Source organism: Calypte anna, chromosome 1, assembly GCF_003957555.1.
Source record: "Calypte anna isolate BGI_N300 chromosome 1, bCalAnn1_v1.p, whole genome shotgun sequence".
Classification (NCBI taxonomy): Eukaryota; Metazoa; Chordata; class Aves; order Apodiformes; family Trochilidae; genus Calypte; species Calypte anna.
Window position 1 is genome coordinate 4,505 of NC_044244.1, and position 22,354 is coordinate 26,858.

Below are 22,354 nucleotides of genomic sequence, written 5' to 3' on the forward strand. Positions count from 1 at the left end.
AAAGCTTGGGGTCACTAACCAGGAGGAAGAGACCTGGGGCAGAGGTGGATGATCACCTCTGGGTGGAACAGCACCACTGGTAACACCTAAACTGATTTCTCCAGATTTTAACTGCAGCCAAATGAGAGCTGGAAATTCATTGGAGCTTCAGGGGTTTTCACCCTGGAGAAAAGAAGGCTCCAGGGAGACCTCAGAGCACCTTCTAGTACCTAAAGAGGGACTTTTTACAAGGGCAAGGAGTGACAGGATGAGGGGGAATAGATTTAAGCTGAAAGAGGAAAGACTTAAATGAGCTATTAGAAAGAAAACCTCTCATGCCAGGGTGGTGAGACCCTGGAACAGGTTGCTCAGAGGAGCTGCCCCATCCCTGACAGTGTCTCAGGTCAGGTTGGATGGGGCTTGGAGCCCCCTGGGCTGGGGGAGGGGTCCCTGGGTTGTCCCCTTGGGACTGGGAGCTTTAAGGTCCCTTCCAACCCAAACCCTTCCAGGATTCCATGCTCATTAAGTCAAGGAGCATTAATTAGGGTTCCCTCATCCCTGGAAGCTTTCATGGACACCTTGGATGGGAGCATGGCAGTGGGGTGGAATTAAATGATCTTTAAGGTCCTTTGAACCCAAAGCATTCCCCAACTCTGTCCTGAGCCTTCTCAGGGCTGTATGGAGGAGCTGAGCTGAGCCCCCAAATGGCCCTTCAGAAGAACCTGAGGTTTGTGGTGGTGGTGCTGGAGTCTCTGGAGGATCAGCTGCCAGCAGATGGGATCTTCTGATGAGAAAAGGAAAATCTGGGGCTGCCCCATCCCTGGCAGTGTCTCAGGTCAGGTTGGATGGGGCTTGGAGCACCCTGGGCTGTGGGAGGTGTCCCTTCTCATACAGGTGGATTGGAACTGGAGCTTTAAGGTCCCTTCCTACCTAAACCACTCTATGATTCAAGTCCTGTTCATCTGACCAGATGTAGGCATTGCCTTTAGAACCTGGTTAATAGATTCAGATACACAGATGGCATCTTGGGGTTCTGTTGCCCCAGAGAGCATTGATTGTTGACTCTGCAGCATTGGGGTGACTCAGCTAAGCTGCTGTTACAGAAATCATACCCAATGCTGCCAATCTTGCACTTTCTGAGCTCAAGTTTCCACCAGCACTGGTTGAACCAGGCAGAGGGACCCAGCTGTAAGAGAAGAGCTGAAAACAAAAGCAAAGCCCACTCCAAACCCTTCAGACTGCTGAGGCACAGTGCTTTAATCCACAAAGAGCTGGAGAGTGGAGAGCCAGAGCTGAAATGACAATGGCACAGTGTCACTCACCACTTGTCACCCCGTGCTTGAGCTATAATAAGAGTGGCTTTGTGTGGAGCTAACCACTGGAGAGGTCACTAGGAGTCTCATCCAGAAAAAAAGTCTCTTCTTCACTGGGGAGCTTGATGTTCACAAAATCCTTTGCTTTCCAGCCAGGTGGTTACTTTCCTCTCTTCCCCTTCTTTTTGGGGGCACCAGGCCAGGGAAAGCCCCGGAGCTGGAGAAGGCAGGGGCATTGTGACAGATGTAGTAAGCATTGAGCATTGCAGCTGGGCTGAGGAGATCTACTTCCTTCTCCTCCTTCTTTTGTTTCTTCTTGGAGCCTTTGCCTTTGCGACCCTTGGGTTTGCTACTCTTCCCTGCCTGCAGAGAGAAAACAACCACAAACCCACTCAGTCACTTTATCAGCTCACTTCTGGGTAGAGGATCCCAAGACATCAGCCCAGAGGTCCCTGATCACAGACTCCTCTACTTTGTGGTAATTTTGGAGCCTTAAGACACTTTCACCAAATCCATATTTTGCTCTGCAGGCTGTAAGAATCTTTAAAAACCATCAGATGGAGCTGATTAATGGTGCCCTGTGCTTCTGTCTGATCCAAAAAGGTTTGTGCCCAACAGAAATCTTTTTTTAAACCTTTTTTTTAAATTAATGCATTACAAAAGTGAACTAAGCTTCATGTTGTGCCTTGACCCACTCAGCCTGCTGACATTTGCAGCTTTTCCTTCCACCCCTGTGGCCTTTTCCAGGTGCTGGGTTGTGGCTGCTTCTCTGCCATGAGCAGACAAATCTAAGCAGCAGCTCTGCTCTTGTGTTGTGGTGGAAGGAGGTGTTGCCAGGACTCACCCAAACCCAAGAGCAGGCCAAGAAAATACTTTGGTTACCTCCAGCTGATTCAAGAGGGATTTGTTGGAGTCTGATTCACTCCCTGGATTGTATTCTCACCCATCCTGGCCACTCCAGAGAAGGTCTGAGTGGAAGGTGCTGCCTCCAAAGGACTGAGCAGCAGAAACCTGAAGGAGCAGCAGGGACCTTTGTGCAGGTAGGAAAATGGTGATGGCAAGAGAGAGGCAGAAGATGGGCAGTGTCCCAAGGCCACCAAGGACAGAGAGCTAATTCCAGAGAAAAAGGCTGAACAGGAGTATTTACACATCATGAGTGATGAGGCATTTAGTCTCTGGTTTGGTGCACAGAGCACTTGCAGCACACACCAAGGTGCTTTAGGCACCTGCCCATCTATTGCTGTTGTTTAGTTTTGAACAGAGTAATTAAAAGACCCAAGCAGCCTCATTAGAAAAAAAAATAGCACAGATACAGCCAGAAAGGCCACATGATGATTTAGATGAGGGGATTGAGTCCATCATCAGCAAATTCACAGATGACACAAGCTGGGGGGAGTGTGGATCAGCTGGAAGGCAGGAGGGCTCTGCAGAGGGACCTGGACAGACTGGAGAGTTGGGCTGATCCCAACGGGATGAGGTTCAACATTCCAAGGGCCGGGTCCTGCACTTTGGCCACAACAACCCATGGGGAGCTCCAGGCTGGGACAGGTGCCAGAAAGGGACCTGGGAGTCTGGATTGCCAGGGAAGCTGAAGAGGAGCCAGCAGTGTGCCCAGGTGCGCCAAGAAGGCAATGGCATCCTGGGCTGGCTCAGGAACAGCGTGGGCCCAGCAGGGTCCAGGGGAAGGGATTCTGCCCCTGTGCTCAGCCTGGGAGGCCACAGCTTGAGTCCTGTGTCCAGTTCTGGGCCCCTCAGCCCCTCAGGAAGGAGATTGAGGTGCTGGAGCAGGTCCAAAGGAGGCAACTGGGCTGGGGAAGGGACTGGAGCACAGATCCTCTGAGGAGAGGCTGAGGGAGCTGGGGTGTTGAGGCTGGAGAAGAGGAGGCTCAGGGGAGACCTCATCACTCTCTGCAACTCCCTGAAAGGAGGTTGGAGCCAGGGGGGGTTGGCTCTTTTCCCAGGCAACTCTCAGCAAGACAAGAGGGCAGGGTCTCAAGTTGTGCCAGGGGAGGTTTAGGTTGGAGATGAGAAAGAATTTCTTTCTGGAGAGGGTGATCAGGCATTGGAATGGGCTGCCCAGGGAAGTAGTGGATTCTCCGTGTCTGGAGATTTCCAAAGAGCCTGGATGTGGCACTGAGTGCCATGGGCTGGGAACTGCAGTGGGAGTGGATCAAGGGTTGGACTTGATGAGCTCTGAGGTCCCTTCCAACCCAGCCATTCTGTGATTCTGTGATTCTATGTGTCATAAAACAGGGGAAGGCAGTACAGGTAGCATGTTTTCTGAAGAGTACTGGTAAGTGATGAAGAGTTGTGCTCTGAGATGAGGTCAGGGGAACAATCTTCAGTACCAGCTGAGATCACAATGTGAAGGAATATGTGTGCATAAAGGAAAAAATAAAGTCAAGAGTTCTACACAAACCACACAGAACCACTACCCACAAAAGGAACAGAGAAAATACAAAAGGTTGAGCTGCACCTGAGAGCAGATTCTTTTCCTAAACTTCAGTTATGCAGACTGCAAAGTGCTTGAGCTCAGAGAGATGTTAAGAAGGCAACAAACCTTGTTTGCTGACCTTAATTGGACAGAATTTGTTCAATACTTGATGTGCTGGAATGTGCACACTTCACAGAGGAGATGTTTGTGTCAGATTTTTCAGCCAGTCACCTGAAGCACACTCCCAGCAGGGTCACTGCTGGATTTTCTGAGCTAAATTAGGCTCCTGGTCAGAATTTAGCCTGCAGCTCACCTGTCAAAATAAAAAAGGTGCTTACAGGTAAGGGCAAAATGTTGTCAGAAGTCTGTGGTGAGAACCAGGGAATGGCTTTTATCTGGAGCTGCCTCTGCTGCCCCTCTGCAGCACAAAACCTCTCCCCTCCAGGTTTTAAATGTTCTCAATCACTGTCAGCAGCTGTCTTGTCTTCTGGCTCCCACCTCTCCTGAAAAGTGGCATCTGATGCTGAGCAGAGCATCCTTTCCAGCATGTAGAGAGAGGACTTGCACAGATCAGGCTTCCCACCACCATCTCTTGTGAGTTTTTAACCTACAAAACCCAGTGTGACATCTGAATGCTCTCTGAAAGTCCTGGGAAATCCACGTTTGAGCAGAATTTGCATTTACCCACAAGCAGTAAGGACTGAGGATTTCATAGAATCATAGAATCACAGAATGGCTGGGTTGGAAGGGACCTCAGAGATCATCAAGTCCAACCCTTGATCCACTCCCACTGCAGTTCCCAGCCCATGGCACTCAGTGCCACATCCAGGCTCTTTGGAAATAGCTCCAGACACAGAGAATCCACTACTTCCCTGGGCAGCCCATTCCAATGCCTGATCACCCTCTCCAGAAAGAAATTCTTTCTCATCTCCAACCTAAACCTCCCCTGGCACAACTTGAGACCCTGCCCTCTTGTCTTGTTGAAAGTCGTCTGGCAAAAGAGACCAACGTCCACCCGGTTACAACCTCCTTTCAGGGAGTTGGAGAGAGTGATGAGGTCTCCCCTGAGCCTCCTCTTCTCCAGCCTCAACACCCCCAGCTCCCTCAGCCTCTCCTCAGAGGATCTGTGCTCCAGTCCCTTCCCCAGCCCAGTTGCCTCCTTTGGACCTGCTCCAGCACCTCAAGCTCCTTCCTGAGGGCTGAGGGGCCCAGAACTGGACACAGGACTCAAGCTGTGGCCTCCCCAGAGCTGAGCACAGGGGCAGAATCCCTTCCCTGGACCTGCTGGCCACGCTCTTCCTGAGCCAGCCCAGGATGCCATTGGCCTTCTTGGCCACCTGGGCACACTGCTGGCTCCTCTTCAGCTTCCAGATTTATGAAGATGTGTGCAAAATTTTGCAGCCTAAAACAGCAAGCAAAGCTAAAAACCAGAAAGATTTGCATACTTGCACACATAAAATCACAAACAGTGTGGGTTGGGAGGAACCTTTCAAGGAGCAGGGACACCTCCAACTAGACCAGGTTGTTCAGAGCCCCATCCAGCCTGATCTTGAATGTTTCCAGGGATGAAGCATCCACTAACTCTCTGAGCAACCTGTGCCAGTGTCTCACCACTCTCCTAGCACACAATTTCTTCCTTAAATCAAATCTGCATCTACCCTGTTTGAGTCTAAAAACATCACCCCTTGTAATACAGCTACAGGCTCTGCTAAAAGGTTTTTCCCCCCCTTCTTCTTCCTTCCATGCATTGGAAATATTTTTAAATATTGAAAGACAGCAATAAAGCCTCCCTGGAGCTTTCTCTTCTCCAGGCTGAACAATCCCAAATCTCTCAGCCTGAGAGAACAGAGCTGTTCCAGCCTTATGCTCTTTTTTGTGACTTGCAGCTCCATGTTTACCCTGTACTGAGACAAATCCTCACAGCATGAATTTGGGCAGCCCAGCTGATGTCCTGCAAGCCTAGGAAGAAACCTGTTGGATATTCACTCCTTTTTTTCTTGAAGAAGTGCTGGGAATGGACTTCAAAAGCATCAAAACCTGTCTCACCATGGTTATGTCCTTTCACTGCTGGGAGGGATTCCACATCAAGGCTTGAGGATGGACCCTGCAATACAGAATCAAGCAGTGGGTTACACACTGCACAAGAAATGAGTGTAACTGCCCCTAAACTTTACAGCTAACGAATAAAAAAACAAGTTATGAGTTATATAAATATATATATTTTATTACAAAAACCTTATGAGTCAGATCTATGCACAAACAGGTCGAGGTGTGCCATGCCTAAGAACCTGTGAAGTTATCTCCTAATTCTGCCAGGATTCTGAGATTTTCTGCAGGTTTCCCTTTATCAATACAACACTGAGATGAGGGAAAGGGAGGGGAAGGAAAACCCGAACCTCAGCTCGGTACCAGAAACCTGAAAAATGAATTCAATGAACAATATCCAAGCTGCCCCCAGCTCCAGGCTCACCGCACCCCAACCCTGCTGGCAGGACACCCCGCGAAGCACAGCCAAGGACCTTTCCTAACACTGCCTGAATAAAACCGAAGCTGTGGAGCCTTTTCCTCACACCCCCTCGCCACCATTTCCCCACAACTTTCCCTCAGCCCGCCTGACGGACACCTCATCCCGACACAACGCGTTGCACCGAAGCTCACCGGAGCCTCCGCGCTGCCTTGGCGGCGTGCTCCGATCACTAAACCGGGCTGGGGATCCCGGTACTGATCCCGATCCCGGTTCTGATCCCAATCCCGGTACCGATCCCGATCTCAACCTTTCCCCAACCCCAGCCCGCCCCCCCCCTTTCCCCGACGCCCGCGTTGCCATGGTAACACCCGCCCCAGGCATGCGCAGTGAGGGGCGGCGCCGCCGCTGCCAACGGCCGCCTGAGGAAAAAGGGCGGGAAAAGCGGCGCTGAGGGGAGAGGCCGCCCCGCAGCCTTCCCGCAACGTGTGGAGAGCTGTGAGGGGGAGAAGGGGGGGAAAGAAGTTGTGTTTGTAAGAGGCTGTGGGAAAGAGTGGCGTTTGGTAGGCTCTGAAGTTAATTTTCACAAAAATAGGCGAAAAAAAGCCGGTGGTTGGGAGGTGTTAGGCTTCTGCCGCCTGGCACCTTCACCCTCTGCTGCTGCGCTGTGGAAATGGTGAGGAGGGTGTCTGGGGTTCACCAGCTGACCCAGTGGTCTTCACCTCAGAAATATCTGAAAAAAACCCCAACCCTTTGCTTTTGCCTCCTCCGACAGCCGCAGTTTCGCCGTTTTCAAGAAACCAGTGTCCTTCACCTCAGAAACATCTGAAAAAAACCCCCTCAGCCCTTTGCTTTTGCCTCCTCTGACAGCCGCAGTTTCGCCGTTTTCAAGAAACCAGTGTCCTTCACCTCAGAAATATCTGAAAAAAAAACCTCTCAGCCCTTTGCTTTTGCCTCCTCCAACACCCGCGGTTTTGCTGTTTTCAAGAAACCAGTGTCCTTCACCTCAGAAATATCTGAAAAAAAAAAACCCTCAGCCCTTTGCTTTTGCCTCCTCCGACAGCCGCAGTTTCGCCGTTTTCAAGAAATCCCCATAGAGTGGTTAAAATTAAGCCAAAATCTGAGACCCAAGGAAAGAGGTGGAGGGCTCAGAGGAGCAAGGAGCTTGAAAGTTCTTATTTCAGTGCCTTTTATTAGAGGTGGCATTTGTTTCAGAGCTGTAATGATGTTTTTCCAAAGCTTTGGAGAGAGGATGGTGGGCAGGGGTCTGTATCCCTCAGCACCAACCTTTCACTTGCCAAGTGCTAAAAATCTTAAAAATCTAATTTTTAAGAATTTTGATTTAATTTTTTTTATTAAGAATCAAAAAGCACAAGTGAGAAATAATCAGCAGCATCTCCATCACCTCACAGGGGGAAAAAAAAAAAAACCTCATAATTGCTAAACTAAATAAGTCTGCCTAGATCATAGTTTATTTTGATCTCAATATTAGACACTTACGTCCATCAGCTTCTGATATGTAAGCACTTATATTTTTAAAGCTCTTCTTTTGACATAAAAGCTGGGAGGAAGTGTGGATCAGCTGGAAGGCAGGAGGCTCTGGCAGAGGGACCTGGACAGACTGGAGAGTTGGATGATCCCAACGGGATGGAGGTTCAACATTCCAAGGGCCGGGGTCCTGCACTTTGGCCACAACCAACCCCCATGGGGAGCTCCAGGCTGGGCACAGAGTGGCAGAAAGGACCTGGGAGTCTGATATTGCCAGGAAGCTGAAGAGGACCAGCAGTGTGCCCAGGTGGCCAAGAAGGCCAATGCATCCTGGGCTGGCTCAGGAACAGCGTCACCAGCAGGTCCAGGGAAGGGATTCTTCCCTGTGCTCATGCACTGGTTAGGCCACACCTCGAGTACTGTGTCCAGTTCTGGGCCCCTCAGTTTAAGAAGGATGTAGAGGTCCTGGAACAGGTCCAAAGAGGGCAACCAGGCTGGTGAAGGGACTCGAGCACAGGCCCTATGAGGAAGGCTGAGAGAGCTGGGGCTGTTCAGCCTGAAGAAGAGGAGGCTCAGGGGAGACCTCATTGCTGTCTACAACTACCTGAAAGGAGGCTGTAGCAAGGTGGGAACTGGACTCTTTCACAGACGACCTTCAACAAGACAAGAGGACACAGTCTTAAGTTGTGCCAGGGAGGTTTAGGTTAGATATTAGAAAGAATTTCTTCAGAGAGGGTGATCAGGCTATGGAATGGACTGCCCGGTGAGGTGGTAGATTCTCCGTCCCTGGAGACATTTAAAAAAGACTGGATGTGGCACTCAGTGCCATGGTCTAGCAACTGCTCCGGTGGGTCACGAGGGTTGGACTAGATGATCTCTGAGGTCCCTTCAACCCGGCTAATTTCTATGATTCTATGATTCTATGAAAAGGCTGGAGGTTTTTTTTTTTAATTTTAGTGAACATTTCCTAAGGAAACAGGTCTTTGCACTGTCACAACAATTTTTGGGAGCTGGAGGCTATAAAATAAGTTTCAGATATGAGAAAAGTTCATCACTTAATACAACAGTAAGTACTGGAGACCAGCATTGTAATTCCTCTTTTGAAAAAAGCACTTTTAGGAGTAGAGATGCCTGTTTATAAATTTTCTTTTAGATATGAGAGTCTTTGCTGGTTATGAAGTTGTACATATTACAACCTGCTATGTACAGACACTTTAAATAAATTTTGGAAGGGACTGTAGTAGGGGATTGCAAATCTGACCCACAAAAAATAAATAATATAAATAAAATACACCCATTTTCCCTGCTCTTTTCCTGGGAACTACACATTTTATTGTTTTATACAAAAAACAAATTCCCATCTCACAGGAATAATATGATTAACAAGCACTCACTTTGCTGCCCGGTTCCATGTAAGTGATGCAGTGGGGAGAAAGGGATGCAAGGCTCTGTAAAGAATTTTTTTACTTCTGATAGAAAAGTGAACAGATTTAGCTAAGGGAGATACAAATACGAAGGGGACAGGGCAACCTAATGGCATACAATGATGCAGGGCAGTATTTCAGCACAAAATAGAAGAGGATACGAGAAGGAATGCCAGAGCAGTGACTGAGTAAATGCAGTTTAACAAGAGTGATCAGAAGAACAACCAGAAATGAAATAAAAGAAATTGAAAAGACCCAATAAAACATGAAGAGGAGTAAAGGTGTCATGAAAGAAGGGGAAGGAGGGTGAAAACATTTGAAGGAAATCATTATCACTGCATGTAGATTAAATATCAAAAGACACCGTCTCCCACAGCATCCTCCTGAAAGGAAGCTGTCAGCCCATTGGATCAGCCAGGAGCACCCTGTGCTGGGTCAGGAACTGCTGGAACGGGCCCAGAGAGTGGATGGTGCTGAACGGGGGGGGGTAGTGGGCAGGGGTCAAAATGGCGGCTGTGGTGGTCCATCCCAGGGATCAGTTGTGGGCCCAGTGCTGTTCAATATCTTTAGTGATGATTTAGATGAGGGATTGAGTCCATCATCAGCAAATCACAGATGACACTAAGCTGGGGATTGTGGATCAGCTGGAAGGCAGGGAGGGCTCTGCAGAGGGACCTGGAACAACGGAGAGTTGGGCTGATCCCAATGGGATGAAGTTCAACATTCCAAGGGCCGGTCCTGCCCTTTGGCCACAACAACCCCATGGGGAGCTCCAGGCTGGGCACAGAGTGGCAGAAAGGGACCTGGGAGTCTGGATTGCCAGGAAGCTGAGAGGAGCCAGCAGTGTGCCCAGGTGGCCAAGAAGGCCAATGGCATTCCCTGGGCTGGCTCAGGAATCAGCGTGGCCAGCAGGGTCCAGGGAAGGGATTCTGCCCTGTGCTCAGCTCTGGGGAGGCCACAGCTTGAGTCCTGTGTCCAGTTCTGGGGCCCCTCAGCTCAGGCAGGAGATTGAGGTGCTGGAGCAGGGTCCCAAAGGAGGCAACTGGGCTGCGTGAAGGGACTGGAGCACAGATCCTCTGAGGAGAGGCTGAGGGAGCTGGAGGTGTGAGGCTGGAGAAGAGGAGGCTCAGGGGAGACCCTCATCACTCTCTGCAACTCCCTGAAAGGAGGTTGGAGCCAGGGGGGGGTTGGTCCTCTTTTCTCAGGCAACTCTCAGCAAGACAAGAGGGCACAAAAGGTCTCAAGTTGTGCCAGGGAGGTTTAGGTTGGAGATTCGAAAGAATTCTTCTGGAGAGGGTGATCAGGCATTGGAATGGGCTGCCCAGGGAAGTAGTGGAATTCTCCGTGTCTGGAGATCTTTCCAAAGAGCCTGGATGTGGCACTGAGTGCCATGGGCTGGGAACTGCAGTGGGAGTGGATCAATGGGTTGGACTTGATGATCTCTGAGGTCCCTTCCAACCAGCCCATTCTATGATTCTAAGAAAGGTGAGTGACAGGAGTGAGTGCAACAGCAAAATGTACCCAGTGGTGGCCCAAACCAGGACAGTGGCTGAGCATGGGTGTTGGCAGAGAGTGAGAAAGCTGAGGAGGATGTTCTGAAAGGTAAGTTTGAAAGCACCAGTTTGGAATCATTAGACCTGTTTGCCTTGAGAAAGGGATTGAATTAAGGGAAAACACCATTTTATCTTTCTAAAGCAACGTGTCTGAGTGCTGGCCAGCTGACTGCTGTTTATACCATGCCAGATCTCTCTCAATCCAGTGGAAAAAAACCTTTTCTGTTGAAATCTGGAGGTGTTACAACATTTTCCAGAACAAGATACGAAAGACATTGAGAAGAAAACATCCACCTCAGATTCTTTTACTTCCTATGTTAGGGTTTTTTCCCTCTAGAAAAATGCCATCCTTTTTTGCATCCTTTTGCCACAAGTGGCATCTAGGAGAATGTGCTATTCAGAGGGAATTGCTTTCTGATCAGTGGGGGTTATCAGCTAATGAGGCTAATGAGCAGGTATCTCTCTTCTCCTCAAATTAATGATGGAGCAGCTTTGTATTTAGCAGTGAAGGAAAGAGGGATACTCTTACCCTGTCTCATAGCCCAAGCCTCTTCGGGCAGTGTAGAAAACGAACTGTGAAGAGGTTTCCCTTGCCACAGGGCCACAGTTTGGGTTGTTCTGGGCAGATCTGTGGTTTCAGGCTTTGTTTTCAGTGGCTCAGTTTACTAAAGCAGCTCCCATGCTGCTTGTTTCTCTCCCTTTCCTCTCTCTAGCAAGCCATGGGCAACTTCCTTTCATTTGCAGATGAAAACAGCCCTGCCAGAAGAAGGTTTGCTGCTGAGGAAAAATCTCAGGAATCCTGTTACCCAAAATGCCAGTGAATAAAGGAAAAGAACCAGGAGAAGACTGGGAGAAGCTTGGCTCAAGAAGGAGGTCTGCAGATTTTTTCTAATTAAACCCCTTTGAGTGAGTCTTAGGGTGTGGATAGTGAAAGAAATAACAAGAAAAAGAATTATTTTTACTGTGTTTAAGGAAAAATTATTTTGTAATTTTTATTAACAAGCCACATGACATATGAGAAGCAATCAGAATCACACTCTTTATCTACTCTTAGCAAAACCAACTGCCATGGGACCACATCATACTCACTATTCAGGCTGAAAGTCTGAAATAATAAATAGATAAAGGAGATAAAAATCAGCCTGTGCACTCAACTGTTACATTTGGTAAAGATGCTTGGACCTGGCTACAAAACAAATTACAGTTTACACATGCAAAACTTCTGATAAATAATTAAGGGAAGTTTCTGCAAACTAAGAGTATAATAAACCTGGTGTCAAAGTCACTGCTGTAGTTACAAGTGGATGAATGAAAAGTGCTTGAGCTTTGGCAGCTGTCGTGGCAGGACATCTTAATACCATTAATTTTAGGATAAATGAGTATTTTTGAGGCCTTTAGCTGAAATTTGCATGGAATTACCAGTGTGCAAGTTGCTTATAGAGGACTGAGAAACTATGTGCCTTCTGTCCTTAGGGAACAAGGCTAAAACCAGCAGAATCTGGGCTGAGGTACTGAAGAAAATGACTTCCCAACAGCAAAACCTTCAGCAGCCACCTGGAGGCTGAAATAAAAGAAGCTCTGTATCTAGAATTTAAAACAGAAGCTGAGAAACAGGAGGTTTCCTGGAACCCACAGTCATGTCTGGAGCAAGATAACAGATGTGGTTCCTTCCGCTGAAGAGAAACCACCCAAAATGAAACTTCCTTTCTATACATCAAAATTATTACTCTGTAAGTGCTGCCTCCTAGCTCTTCTGATTTTATGTTTTTTTTTTTCTTTTTTTTTTTGCTTTTTAAGGAGGAAAAATCCACTCACTGTGAAGCAAAGAGGTTTTAAACAGCTACTGTGTGCAGTTTGAGAAGAGCAATAGCAGGATGGAGGCTTTCCTGGAACTGCTGAAGAAGCAGCAGCTGAGAACTCCCAAAGTTGGGGTAAGGGAGTTTTCTAGAGAAGCCTCAGCTAACACAATGTTCAAACACCTTGCAGGGAAGGCTTTAAAGCATCATGTTCTTTGAATTCCCTGCATCTGGAAGTGGAATAAACTTATTAAAATCCAGGGTCCCTCTGTTCCTGCCAAACTGGCATTTCAGCCCCACAGCTGCTCTGCAGAGAGTCTGTGTGAGGCCAGCAATTCTTATCAGCCTGAACAGAACCCCCCATTTTCCAGCTTTCCAGAAGAAAAACCTCCCTAAAATGGCACATCTCACCAGAAGTGCAGTCCTTGTGACAAAGAGGTGGTGCCACACAAATGCTGAAGTCAAAGGTTGCACCTTGCCCTGGTGACTTCTTTACACAGGGGCTCAGGGTTTCTGTAGAGGTCTGACTCTAAAAAGCAAAGCTTTTGGTGGTGGAATTAAATAGTATTTAAAGACAAGAGTTCATCCCATTCTCTACCACACAAACATTCTGCTTTTACCTCAGGAAAAACAGAAGCCTCTGACAAGCCATGGAAACCTTGCATGAAGCACAACTTAAATATCAAATGGAGAAAATACACATTGCCTGCACACTGGTTATTTTTTTTTTTTTTCAACATAAATATTGTGGGAAAGAGACACCTGGAGGGGGGCAAAGTGTTTTGAGCCAAATACCAAAGGCTTTCCCATATTTCTGATTTTTTAATCATCTTTAATCATCAAGGTTGGAAAAGACCAAGTCCAACCATCAGCCCATGTCCCCAAGTGCCACATCCATGTGTCCTTTGAACCCCTCTAGGGATGGGGACTCCACCACTGCCCTGGGCAGCCAGTTCCAATGCCTGACCACTCCTTCCATAAAGAAATTGTTCCTAATATCCAACCTAAATAATTAATTCCTTTTTCCCTTGAAGAAACACCTTCATGACCTTAGTTTATTAAAAGGATCTGGATACATTGATAGGACTTCCTTTACATTCACACCTAGTTGCTGGGTAATTAAACTGTTTTAAAAAATCACTCTAAAAGAGAACACCAGAGGGATCACAAAGCAAGGGGTAAAATATGGTTAACCAGAAAAAAAAACAAATCAAAAACCACTCCAGATTTTTTACCATGTGCAGGAAGGAAAAAAGGAACCAACCCCAACTGGAGAGGTGTCCCTTGTGTCAAGGTATGTGGCAGCATGCAGAGGAACAGCAACATTCCCAGAGCTGGAGGAGTAAATTGCACATTAGGTAGGAAAATATTAAATTATCACAGAGAAAATTCTGGACTTTACTGCTGGTCCTGGGCTCTGGAGCCAGGTACACACTGACAGCAGCACTGACACTAAAATACTTAACAGACCTCCACGTGTCTGCCACCTTTAGCTGGGGTTTGTTAATTGATTTGTGTTTCTGTCATCTTTAGTTTCTTTACCACCAGGAGGCTCTAGGAGATGCAGAGGAACAACAGGTGCTGTATTTTTATATTTTATATATTTTAGAATCTAAAGTAGAGATGCTGAAGTGAGTTCTGCAAGTCCTGGGATCCCTAGAGACAGCACCATGCTTCCATGAAGAAAAAAACCAAAACCAAAAAGCCACTCCAGATGTTTCACCATGTGCAGGAAGGAAAAAAGGAACCAACCCCAACTGGAGAGGTGTCCCTTGTGTCAGGGTATGTGGCAGCATGCAGAGGAACAGCAGAATTCCCAGGGCTGGAGGAGTAAATTGCACATTAGGTAGGAAAATATTAAATTAATTTTCACAGAGAAAATCCTGGACTTTACTGCTGGTCCTGGGCTCTGGAGCCAGGTACACACTGACAGCAGCACTGACACTAAAATACTTAACAGACCTCCACGTGTCTGCCACCTTTAGCTGGGGTTTGTTAATTGATTTGTGTTTCTGTCATCTTGAGTTTCTTTACCACCAGGAGGCTCTAGGGGACACAGAGGAACACTAGGTGCTATGTTTTTATATTTTATATATTTTAGAATCTAAAATTCAGATGAAGAAATGAGCTCTCCAAGTTCTGGGATCCCGAGAGACAGCACCATGCTTCCATGAAGAAAAAAACCAAAACCAAAAAGCCACTGCAGATTTTTTACCATGTGCAGGAAGGAAAAAAGGAACCAACCCCAACTGGAGAGGTGTCCCTTGTGTCAAGGTATGTGGCAGCATGCAGAGGAACAGCAGAATTCCCAGGGCTGGAGGAGTAAATTGCACATCAGGCAGGAAAATATTAAATTATCACAGAGAAAATCCTGGACTTTACTGCTGGTCCTGGGCTCTGGAGCCAGGTACACACTGACAGCAGCACTGACACTAAAATACTTAACAGACCTCCACGTGTCTGCCACCTTTAGCTGGGGTTTGTTAATTGATTTGTGTTTCTGTCATCTTTAGGTTCTTTACCACCAGGAGGCTCTAGGGCATGCAGAGTAAGAACACCCGAGCCCCAAATCACCTTCCTCAGCTTTGTAGCACCTTGAATTCTTTTTTCTTTGAGGTGGGAGCGGGGAAGATGTTGCTCTCACTGGTGGTGCAGCAGCTCCTCCCAGCGAATGGACTGGGAAAACACTTCCCGCTCCAGCCAGAGCTCGTAGGAATAATGGAAATCCTCCGGGAGCTCCAGGCGCTGCCCCAGCACACTCTGCAGGCAGTTGTCCACGGGGGCAAACTCCCAGTCCTGAGGTTTGTCGTACCTCCGGCTGTTGAAAGCTTCGATGTTGGCTCTTAGGGTGCATTCTTCAGCTTGGAAATCCCAAGGTCTGGCATCAATATCTACATGGAAGAAGAAACAAGACCAAAGAGTTGTAGAAAAAAGAAAAAATTAAAAATAAACCCACAACAAAACGCTGAGAAGGAAAAGAAACAGTGAAGGTTTTTACAGCAATCACATGTCTGAGTTGCCCAGAGTATAAGCCAGTCAGTTATTACTGATTATTTTCCCCATTTTGGATGCATTTTGGGTTATATGGAAGATGTTAAAATCACTTGTAATTAAGCAGAGTTAAAAAGCCTCCTGTGGAAATGCAGTTATTTCTGTAGGATGATTTAAGGACTCTCTATAATTACCAAGCTCCTTCTTCTTACTGAAAGCAGGACTGAAAATCTCCACAAATGTGTAAAGCAGAGATCAAGATTAAATGTATATGGCTAAAACCTGGGGAGCTCATTATGAGCTCACCCAAAGTTTCCTAAAATTTGGACAAATTTAACTACAAATTATGTTGAAAAGCTCATAACTGGCTGCAATAACCAGGATACTCCAAACAGATAATATCCCCCATAGCATTCTCCTGAAAAAGCTGTCAGCCCACAGCTTGGACAGGAGCACCCTGTGCTGGGTTAGGAACTGGCTGGAGGGCCGGGCCCAGAGAGTGGTGCTGAACGGGGCTGCATCCAGTTGGCAGCCGGTCACCAGTGGTGTCCCCCAGGGATCAGTGATGGGCCCAGTTCTGTTTAATATCTTTATCGACGACCTAGACGAAGGGATTGAGTCCATCATCAGCAAATTCGCAGATGACACCAAGCTGGGAGGAAGTGTGGACCAACTTGAAGGCAGGAGGGCTCTGCAGAGGGACCTGGACAGACTGGAGAGTTGGGCTGATTCCAACGGGATGAGGTTCAACATTCCAAGTGCCGGGTCCTGCACTTTGGCCACAACAACCCCATGGGGAGCTCCAGGCTGGGCACAGAGTGGCAGAAAGGGACCTGGGAGTCTGCATCGACAAGAAACTGAACATGAGCCAGCAGTGTGCCCAGGTGGCCAAGAAGGCCAATGGCATCCTGGCCTGTATCAGAAACAGCGTCACCAGCAGGTCCAGGGAAGGGATTCTGCCCCTGTACTCAGCGCTGGTTAGGCCACACCTCGAGTCCTGTGTCCAGTTCTGGGCCCCTCAGTTTAAGAAGGATGTAGAGGTCCTGGAACAGGTCCAAAGGAGGGCAACCAGGCTGGTGAAGGGACTGGAGCACAGGCCCTATGAGGAGAGGCTGAGAGAGCTGGGGCTGTTCAGCCTGAAGAAGAGGAGGCTCAGGGGAGACCTCATTGCTGTCTACAACTACCTGAAAGGAGGCTGTAGCGAGGTGGGAACTGGACTCTTTTCACAGACGACCTTCAACAAGACAAGAGGACACAGTCTTAAGTTGTGCCAGGGGAGGTTTAGGTTAGATATTAGAAAGAATTTCTTCACGGAGAGGGTGATCAGGCTATGGAATGGACTGCCCGGTGAGGTGGTAGATTCTCCGTCCCTGGAGACATTTAAAAACAGACTGGATGTGGCACTCAGTGCCATGGTCTAGCAACTGCTCCGGTGGGTCAAGGGTTGGACTAGATGATCTCTGAGGTCCCTTCCAACCCGGCTAATTCTATGATTCTATGATATGAGTAAATAGGAAACAGGAAAAAAAAAAAAGTATTTTGAAAGTTGATCTTTATGAGCTCTGAGCCTGTAGAAAATGGTCATTTCCTCCCTAGAGGTTCAGTAAATTCACTGGCAGAGCTCAGCAGTGTTCAGGGGAGGGAGAAAGGTCTGAGCTGAGTATTAACCCAGATATATGAAGATAAAAATAAACACTCCAGGAAAAAAAAAACAAACAAACCAAACCTTCCAGATCATGTCTCAGAGAGCCAAGTGCTTCCTTGGCAAAAAATAAACACTCCAGGAAAAAAAAAAAAACCAAACCAAACCTTCCAGATCATGTCTCAGGGAGCCAAGTGCTTCCTTGGCAAAAAATAAACACTCCAGGAAAAAAAAAAAAAACCAAACCAAACCTTCCAGATCATGTCTCAGAGAGCCAAGTGCTTCCTTGGCAAAAAATAAACACTCCAGGAAAAAAAAAACAACAAACCAAACCTTCCAGATCATGTCTCAGAGAGCCAAGTGCTTCCTTGGCAAACTGTCCAGCTCAAGATCAGAGCAGAAAAACTGTGCAATCAAGTCTTGCATGATGTTGCTGATTTGGGGGGAAGCAAGACACCTTAAAATTCACTGGTTTTAATCCTGCCACCTAAATTCAGTTGTTATGGCAAAACCTTGCTGTAGGACAGGTGGCTGCCTGCTCCCTCCTGCTATTTTTAAGCATGTAGAGCTGGAGCTATTTAAGACACCCAAGGCTTGGAGTATCCCCTAGCTGTATCCCAAAAAAAAAAAAAACCCCTGTGCTGTTTTCAGTCCTTCAGGGAACAGTCAGCACGTGGAAAAAGGCAGCAAGAGGATAGAAATCCCTGTAAAAGAAAGGAAGTCCCCAGTCTTTGAGCATTTGGGGAACTCCATTTGCCTTAAATTAATTTTATTTCAGTAAAATGTGGTTCTTCTGAATTAGGGTTGTAGTGCAGCATGACTATCAAAAGCACAAAAAGTCTTAAAAAAATAGATTAAATCTTATTTGTGTGAAATTAAACACCTTATCACCACTGTTATGTCTTTCTCATTAAAAAGATGTCAGGCTTTTACCTCTTTCCTTAATTAAACAGGAATGCTACCTCATTTCTCTACTTAATCCTTAATTAGAAGAAAAAATAACACACAGAGTAAAAGTTTAGGATCATGTTATTAAGGCAACAAGATCTTTAAAGACTTTCTCTTGTCTTAACCTTCAGTTGTTGCAGCCAGGGGATGTACTTACAAGGGAATCTGAGTCTGATGTATCCCAGAGGATAATACATGAGGAACATCAGAAACTTCATGACATCCCTCAAAAAAAAAAAGACACATTTTGACCTCAAACTGTTTAAACAGAGCAGCACATCTGGTTTGTGCTTCAGCTTAAGGATTCAGGGTATCCTCTGGGGTGAAACTGCTGCTGTTTCTCAGGTGTGAGCTGCCTGGAGAAGAGGAGGCTCCCAGGTGTCCTGGTTTGGGTCAGGATAAAAGGGATTTTCTGTCTTGTGCTTTTGCTTTCAGCTCAGTCTCTTGTCAGGAGCTGCACTTGCTGAAATTCACAGCAAGTTTCTCAGGCAGTGGCTGCTGCTGGGACTGATCCCACTCCATGGTTAGAGTTACTGCTGGAGAATGGGCTGCAGAGCCAAGGACACTGCTCAGCTCTGAGCAACATTTGGCCCTCCAAAAGGAGAAAAGGAGTCAAGAGGTCACACCTGAAACCCTCCTGTGGGGAGGAACAGACAAGAGAAATGACCAGAATTGACCAAACAGAGGATTCCATCCCATACACCTCATCCTCAGGAGAAATTGGAGGGATCCCCAGGCTCAAACCCCTTCCTGCTTCCCCTTCTTCCCCTCTCCCTCTTTGCTTCAGCATCCTGGGAGGATTCCATCCCTTCCTCTGCTTGTGCTCCTGATCCATCCCAGCCTGAATCTGTGTGTTCCTGCCTCCAGCTCCCAACTGCTGCTGACCCCAGGATTCCAGCCTGGACTTTCCCAGGGCTGCCCTGCAGCCTCAGTGGGGATGGGAGAGTTCTTGGGGGAAAGGGGGGAGGAACCTGGGATCAATTTTCCTGTAGATTTGTACAGATTGAGTCATTTTTCCTATTTCTCATTCCTGTTCCATTCAAGCTGTGTAGTTTAGTTCCCAACCCATCAGTCTCTCTCCCTTATTCTCTCTCCTTTCTTCATAAGGGAGGAGATGGGGGATTAATAGTGAGAACCTGTTATTTGGTTTAATTGCCAGGGCAGTGTTAAACCCTGACACCAGGTGAGCTCAGAGCAACCTTCCAATATCTGAAGGGGCTCCAAGAAAGCTGGGGGAGGGCTTTGGACACGGGGGGGTAGGGAGAGGAGAAGGGAAATGGGTTAAAACTTGAGAGAAAGGGAGATTGAGGTTGGAGATGGGGAGGAAATTCTTGAATTTGAGGGTGGGGAGAGCCTGGCCCAGGTTGTCCAAGGAAGTTGTGGCTGCCCCATCCCTGGCAGTGTCTCAGGTCAGGTTGGATGGGGCTTGGAGCACCCTGGGCTGGTGGGAGGTGTCCCTGCCCATGCAGGGGGTTGGAACTGGATGAGCTTTGAGGTCCCTTCCAACCCAAACCATTCCATGATTCCACCCTTCAGATTTGGATCATTTGGAGTGAATACCAGGACAGTTTAATGGCTCAGTGCCTAAAATGCTTTGGAAACACAAAAAGTGAAGGCCTGGCTTGTGCAAACTCTCACCTTGGAGACCCAAGCTGCTCATGTCCCATCCTTATCTGTTGTTCCCACCTTTCCTCATGTAATTAAGTTGCTCACTCTTGATGGTGCTGAGCAGAGCAATAAAAGTTATGAAAAAAATCCCTAATTCTGACCCAAACAAGTTAATTTCTTTCTCACAGATTACAGACCAAATGCCAAAGTCCCTCTGTACCAATATCAACTCTGAATGAGGAGCAGCACTTAGGGGAGACCTAATGATGATGTTAAGGGGGCTGCAAAGGAGATGGAGACTCCCTATGGACAAGGAATCCCATGGACAAGGGGCAATGGGCACAAGTTGCTCCTGGGGAGATTCCAATTGGACACAAAAATAAAAATTCTCCCTCTGAGGACAGTCAGACACTGGAATGGTCTCCCAGGGTGGATTCCCCCACTTTGGGAAGTTTGAAGTCTCAGCTCAGTGGGTGCTGGGACATCTCAGCTCAACAATAAGATGAGAAGGGTTGGAGCAGCTGATCCTGGAGGTCCCTTCCCAGGTGACATTCCCAGTACTCACCATTCCCATAGGCCCAGTCGTCGTTCATGCGGTGCCGAACCTTCTGGTAAATGGCAGACATGGTTTTCATGTTGCTTTTCCTCCACTGCCGCCCCAGGTACTTGGTCTGGATTTTCAGCAGTTTGAGGACATAGAGCTGCATCATGGCCTGCTTCACCTTCAGAGCTCGTTTCAGTATCGGGGCTGACTTAAAGACCACCAACATCTGCCAGGAAACCAACACCAATCAACTCAGCCTGGGCAAGAACACCCCAGGGGTGCTGTCTGAGCAGCTTTGGGCACCAACACCTGGGAACCATCCACTCCAACCTCCTTGCCCCAGCTGGATCCCCCAGGGAACACATCCTGTTGGACTGGGGGATCTCCAGAGCTCCCTTCCAACCCTTCACATTTTTTTCCTTCCCTGAAATCCCCATCCCTGGAGGTATTTCCCAGCTGGATCCCCCAGGGAACACATCCTGTTGGACTGGGGGATCTCCAGAGCTCCCTTCCAACCCTTCACATTCTTTGGTTTCATGAAATCCCCATCCCTGGAGGTATTTCCCAGCTGGATCCCCCAGGGAACACATCCTGTTGGACTGGGGGATCTCCAGAGCTCCCTTCCAACCCTTCACATTGTTTGGTTCCATGAAATCCCCATCCCTGGAGGTATTTCCCAGCTGGATCCCTCAGGGAACACATCCTGTTGGACTGGGGCATCTCCAGAGCTCCCTTCCAACCCTTCACATTGTTTGGTTCCCTGAAATCCCCATCCCTGGAGGTATTTGTAGCACTTATAGAACTGAGAAAGCATTAAACAACCATGCAGAAAATGAACACATCATCTAATTAGCATCAGCTGGGTCTTCATTTACAAATGAGCAACAGGAGTGTAACAAACCCCCCCTTCTCATTCTGATACACCCCACATTCTGATACACTTCACACCCTGAGACAGGCCCCATGTGAAAGCACTTTGGTGGATTGTAGGATTTCCTTAGGATATCCACCCATGAAGTTGGTCCCTTGGATCAGAAGGACAAGGCCCAGCAGGCAAAAGGCTTGGAGCTTTTGCAGCACTTCAAGCCAAAGGAAACCCCCCAGTTAGGGCTCAGCAAAACCAAGTGGCACCTTGGGACATGGTTTAGTTGTGGGGTTGGGTTGGGAGTTGATGACCTTAAGAGGTCTTTCCCAACCTTAATGATTCTGTGTCAACCCCTGTGGTTTGTAGCTCCTCTCATGGTGATTTTTATGGTCACCACCATGTTTACACCACGAGGACATCACTGGGAGCCTGCAGGCTGTGGGGCAGCAACATCCCAGATCCCAACCCAGACCTTCAGCACTAAATGTCTTCAGGTCCTTCAGCTGCTGCTGTTCCAACCATCTGGGGAACCATTTGGGGCTCCCTCAGCCTCACCCTCAACAACTTTCTCCTCATCCTGAGCTGCAACTTCCTCTCTTCTCCCTTCAACCCAGTCTTCCTTGGCCTCTCCCTGGCCACCCCCAAAAAGAGATTGGCCCCTTCCTCTTGCCCCCCACCCCTCAGCTACTGATGGACATTCAGCACATCCCCTCTCAGCCTTCTCTTCTCCAGCCTCAACAGCCCCAGGCCTCTCACTCTTTCTTCCCAGCACAGATGCTCAAGTCAAACACCCCAAGAAGGTAGAACAAGAGTGTTGAACATAACCAAAACTTGCTGCAGGGGGCTAGAAAGTCATAGAATTATAATTCTATATAATTATAATAAGTAATATTATTTAAGTATATATTAAGTTAATTAAATAATAAGTTAATATAAGTAATAATATTATAATATTATTTATCAAATAATAAGTATTATTTGGAGAAGGAAAAGCATTCCTTCACTTATGGCTCAATCTGCAAAAGAAAAATGCCAAATTATGAAGAAGCAGAAGCTGCAGCATAGCAAGAGAAACCTCCCAGCCAGGAGGCTGTGCTGAAACCTTGCAGCACAGAGCCAGGGACACACTCCAGGTACAACTTTGGCAGCCCATGGCACATCTCAGAGAGCTGGGACATCACCTACCATGGTCCTGGAGTGTTTCCACTTGGTCAGCTTGTTGAGGATCCTCAGCAAGTTAATGCAGGAGAACAAATTTCTCCAGCAGAATTGGTTGGTGTCTCCAGCTTCCTGCAGAGCAGAGAA

General features: G+C 47.6%; 2 protein-coding genes across 2 annotated transcripts in view; both read right to left on the reverse strand.

Annotated features, from left to right (window-relative positions):
* Positions 1-1,456: 1,456 nt before the first annotated feature.
* SMKR1 (small lysine rich protein 1) lies at positions 1,457-6,446 on the reverse strand (the record flags this gene model as incomplete). The annotated part of the gene is given in 4 exon segments (XM_030463079.1): positions 1,457-1,520; positions 1,523-1,655; positions 5,773-5,830; positions 6,385-6,446. Coding segments are annotated over 3 exon segments (200 nt in total), but the record flags the coding sequence as incomplete, so codon positions are not given.
* An 8,373-nt stretch (positions 6,447-14,819) lies between these two features.
* Positions 14,820-22,354, reverse strand: part of LOC103529812 (striatin-interacting protein 2) — a 38,410-nt gene continuing 30,875 nt past the window's right edge. Inside the window, exons 19-21 of the mRNA XM_030463213.1 lie at positions 22,235-22,339; positions 20,206-20,410; positions 14,820-15,342 (exon numbers count right to left, since the gene is read on the reverse strand). Of these exons, the coding sequence (XP_030319073.1) occupies positions 15,092-15,342; positions 20,206-20,410; positions 22,235-22,339 (561 nt within the window). The 3' untranslated portion in view covers positions 14,820-15,091. The remainder of the gene's footprint in view (positions 15,343-20,205; positions 20,411-22,234; positions 22,340-22,354) is intronic.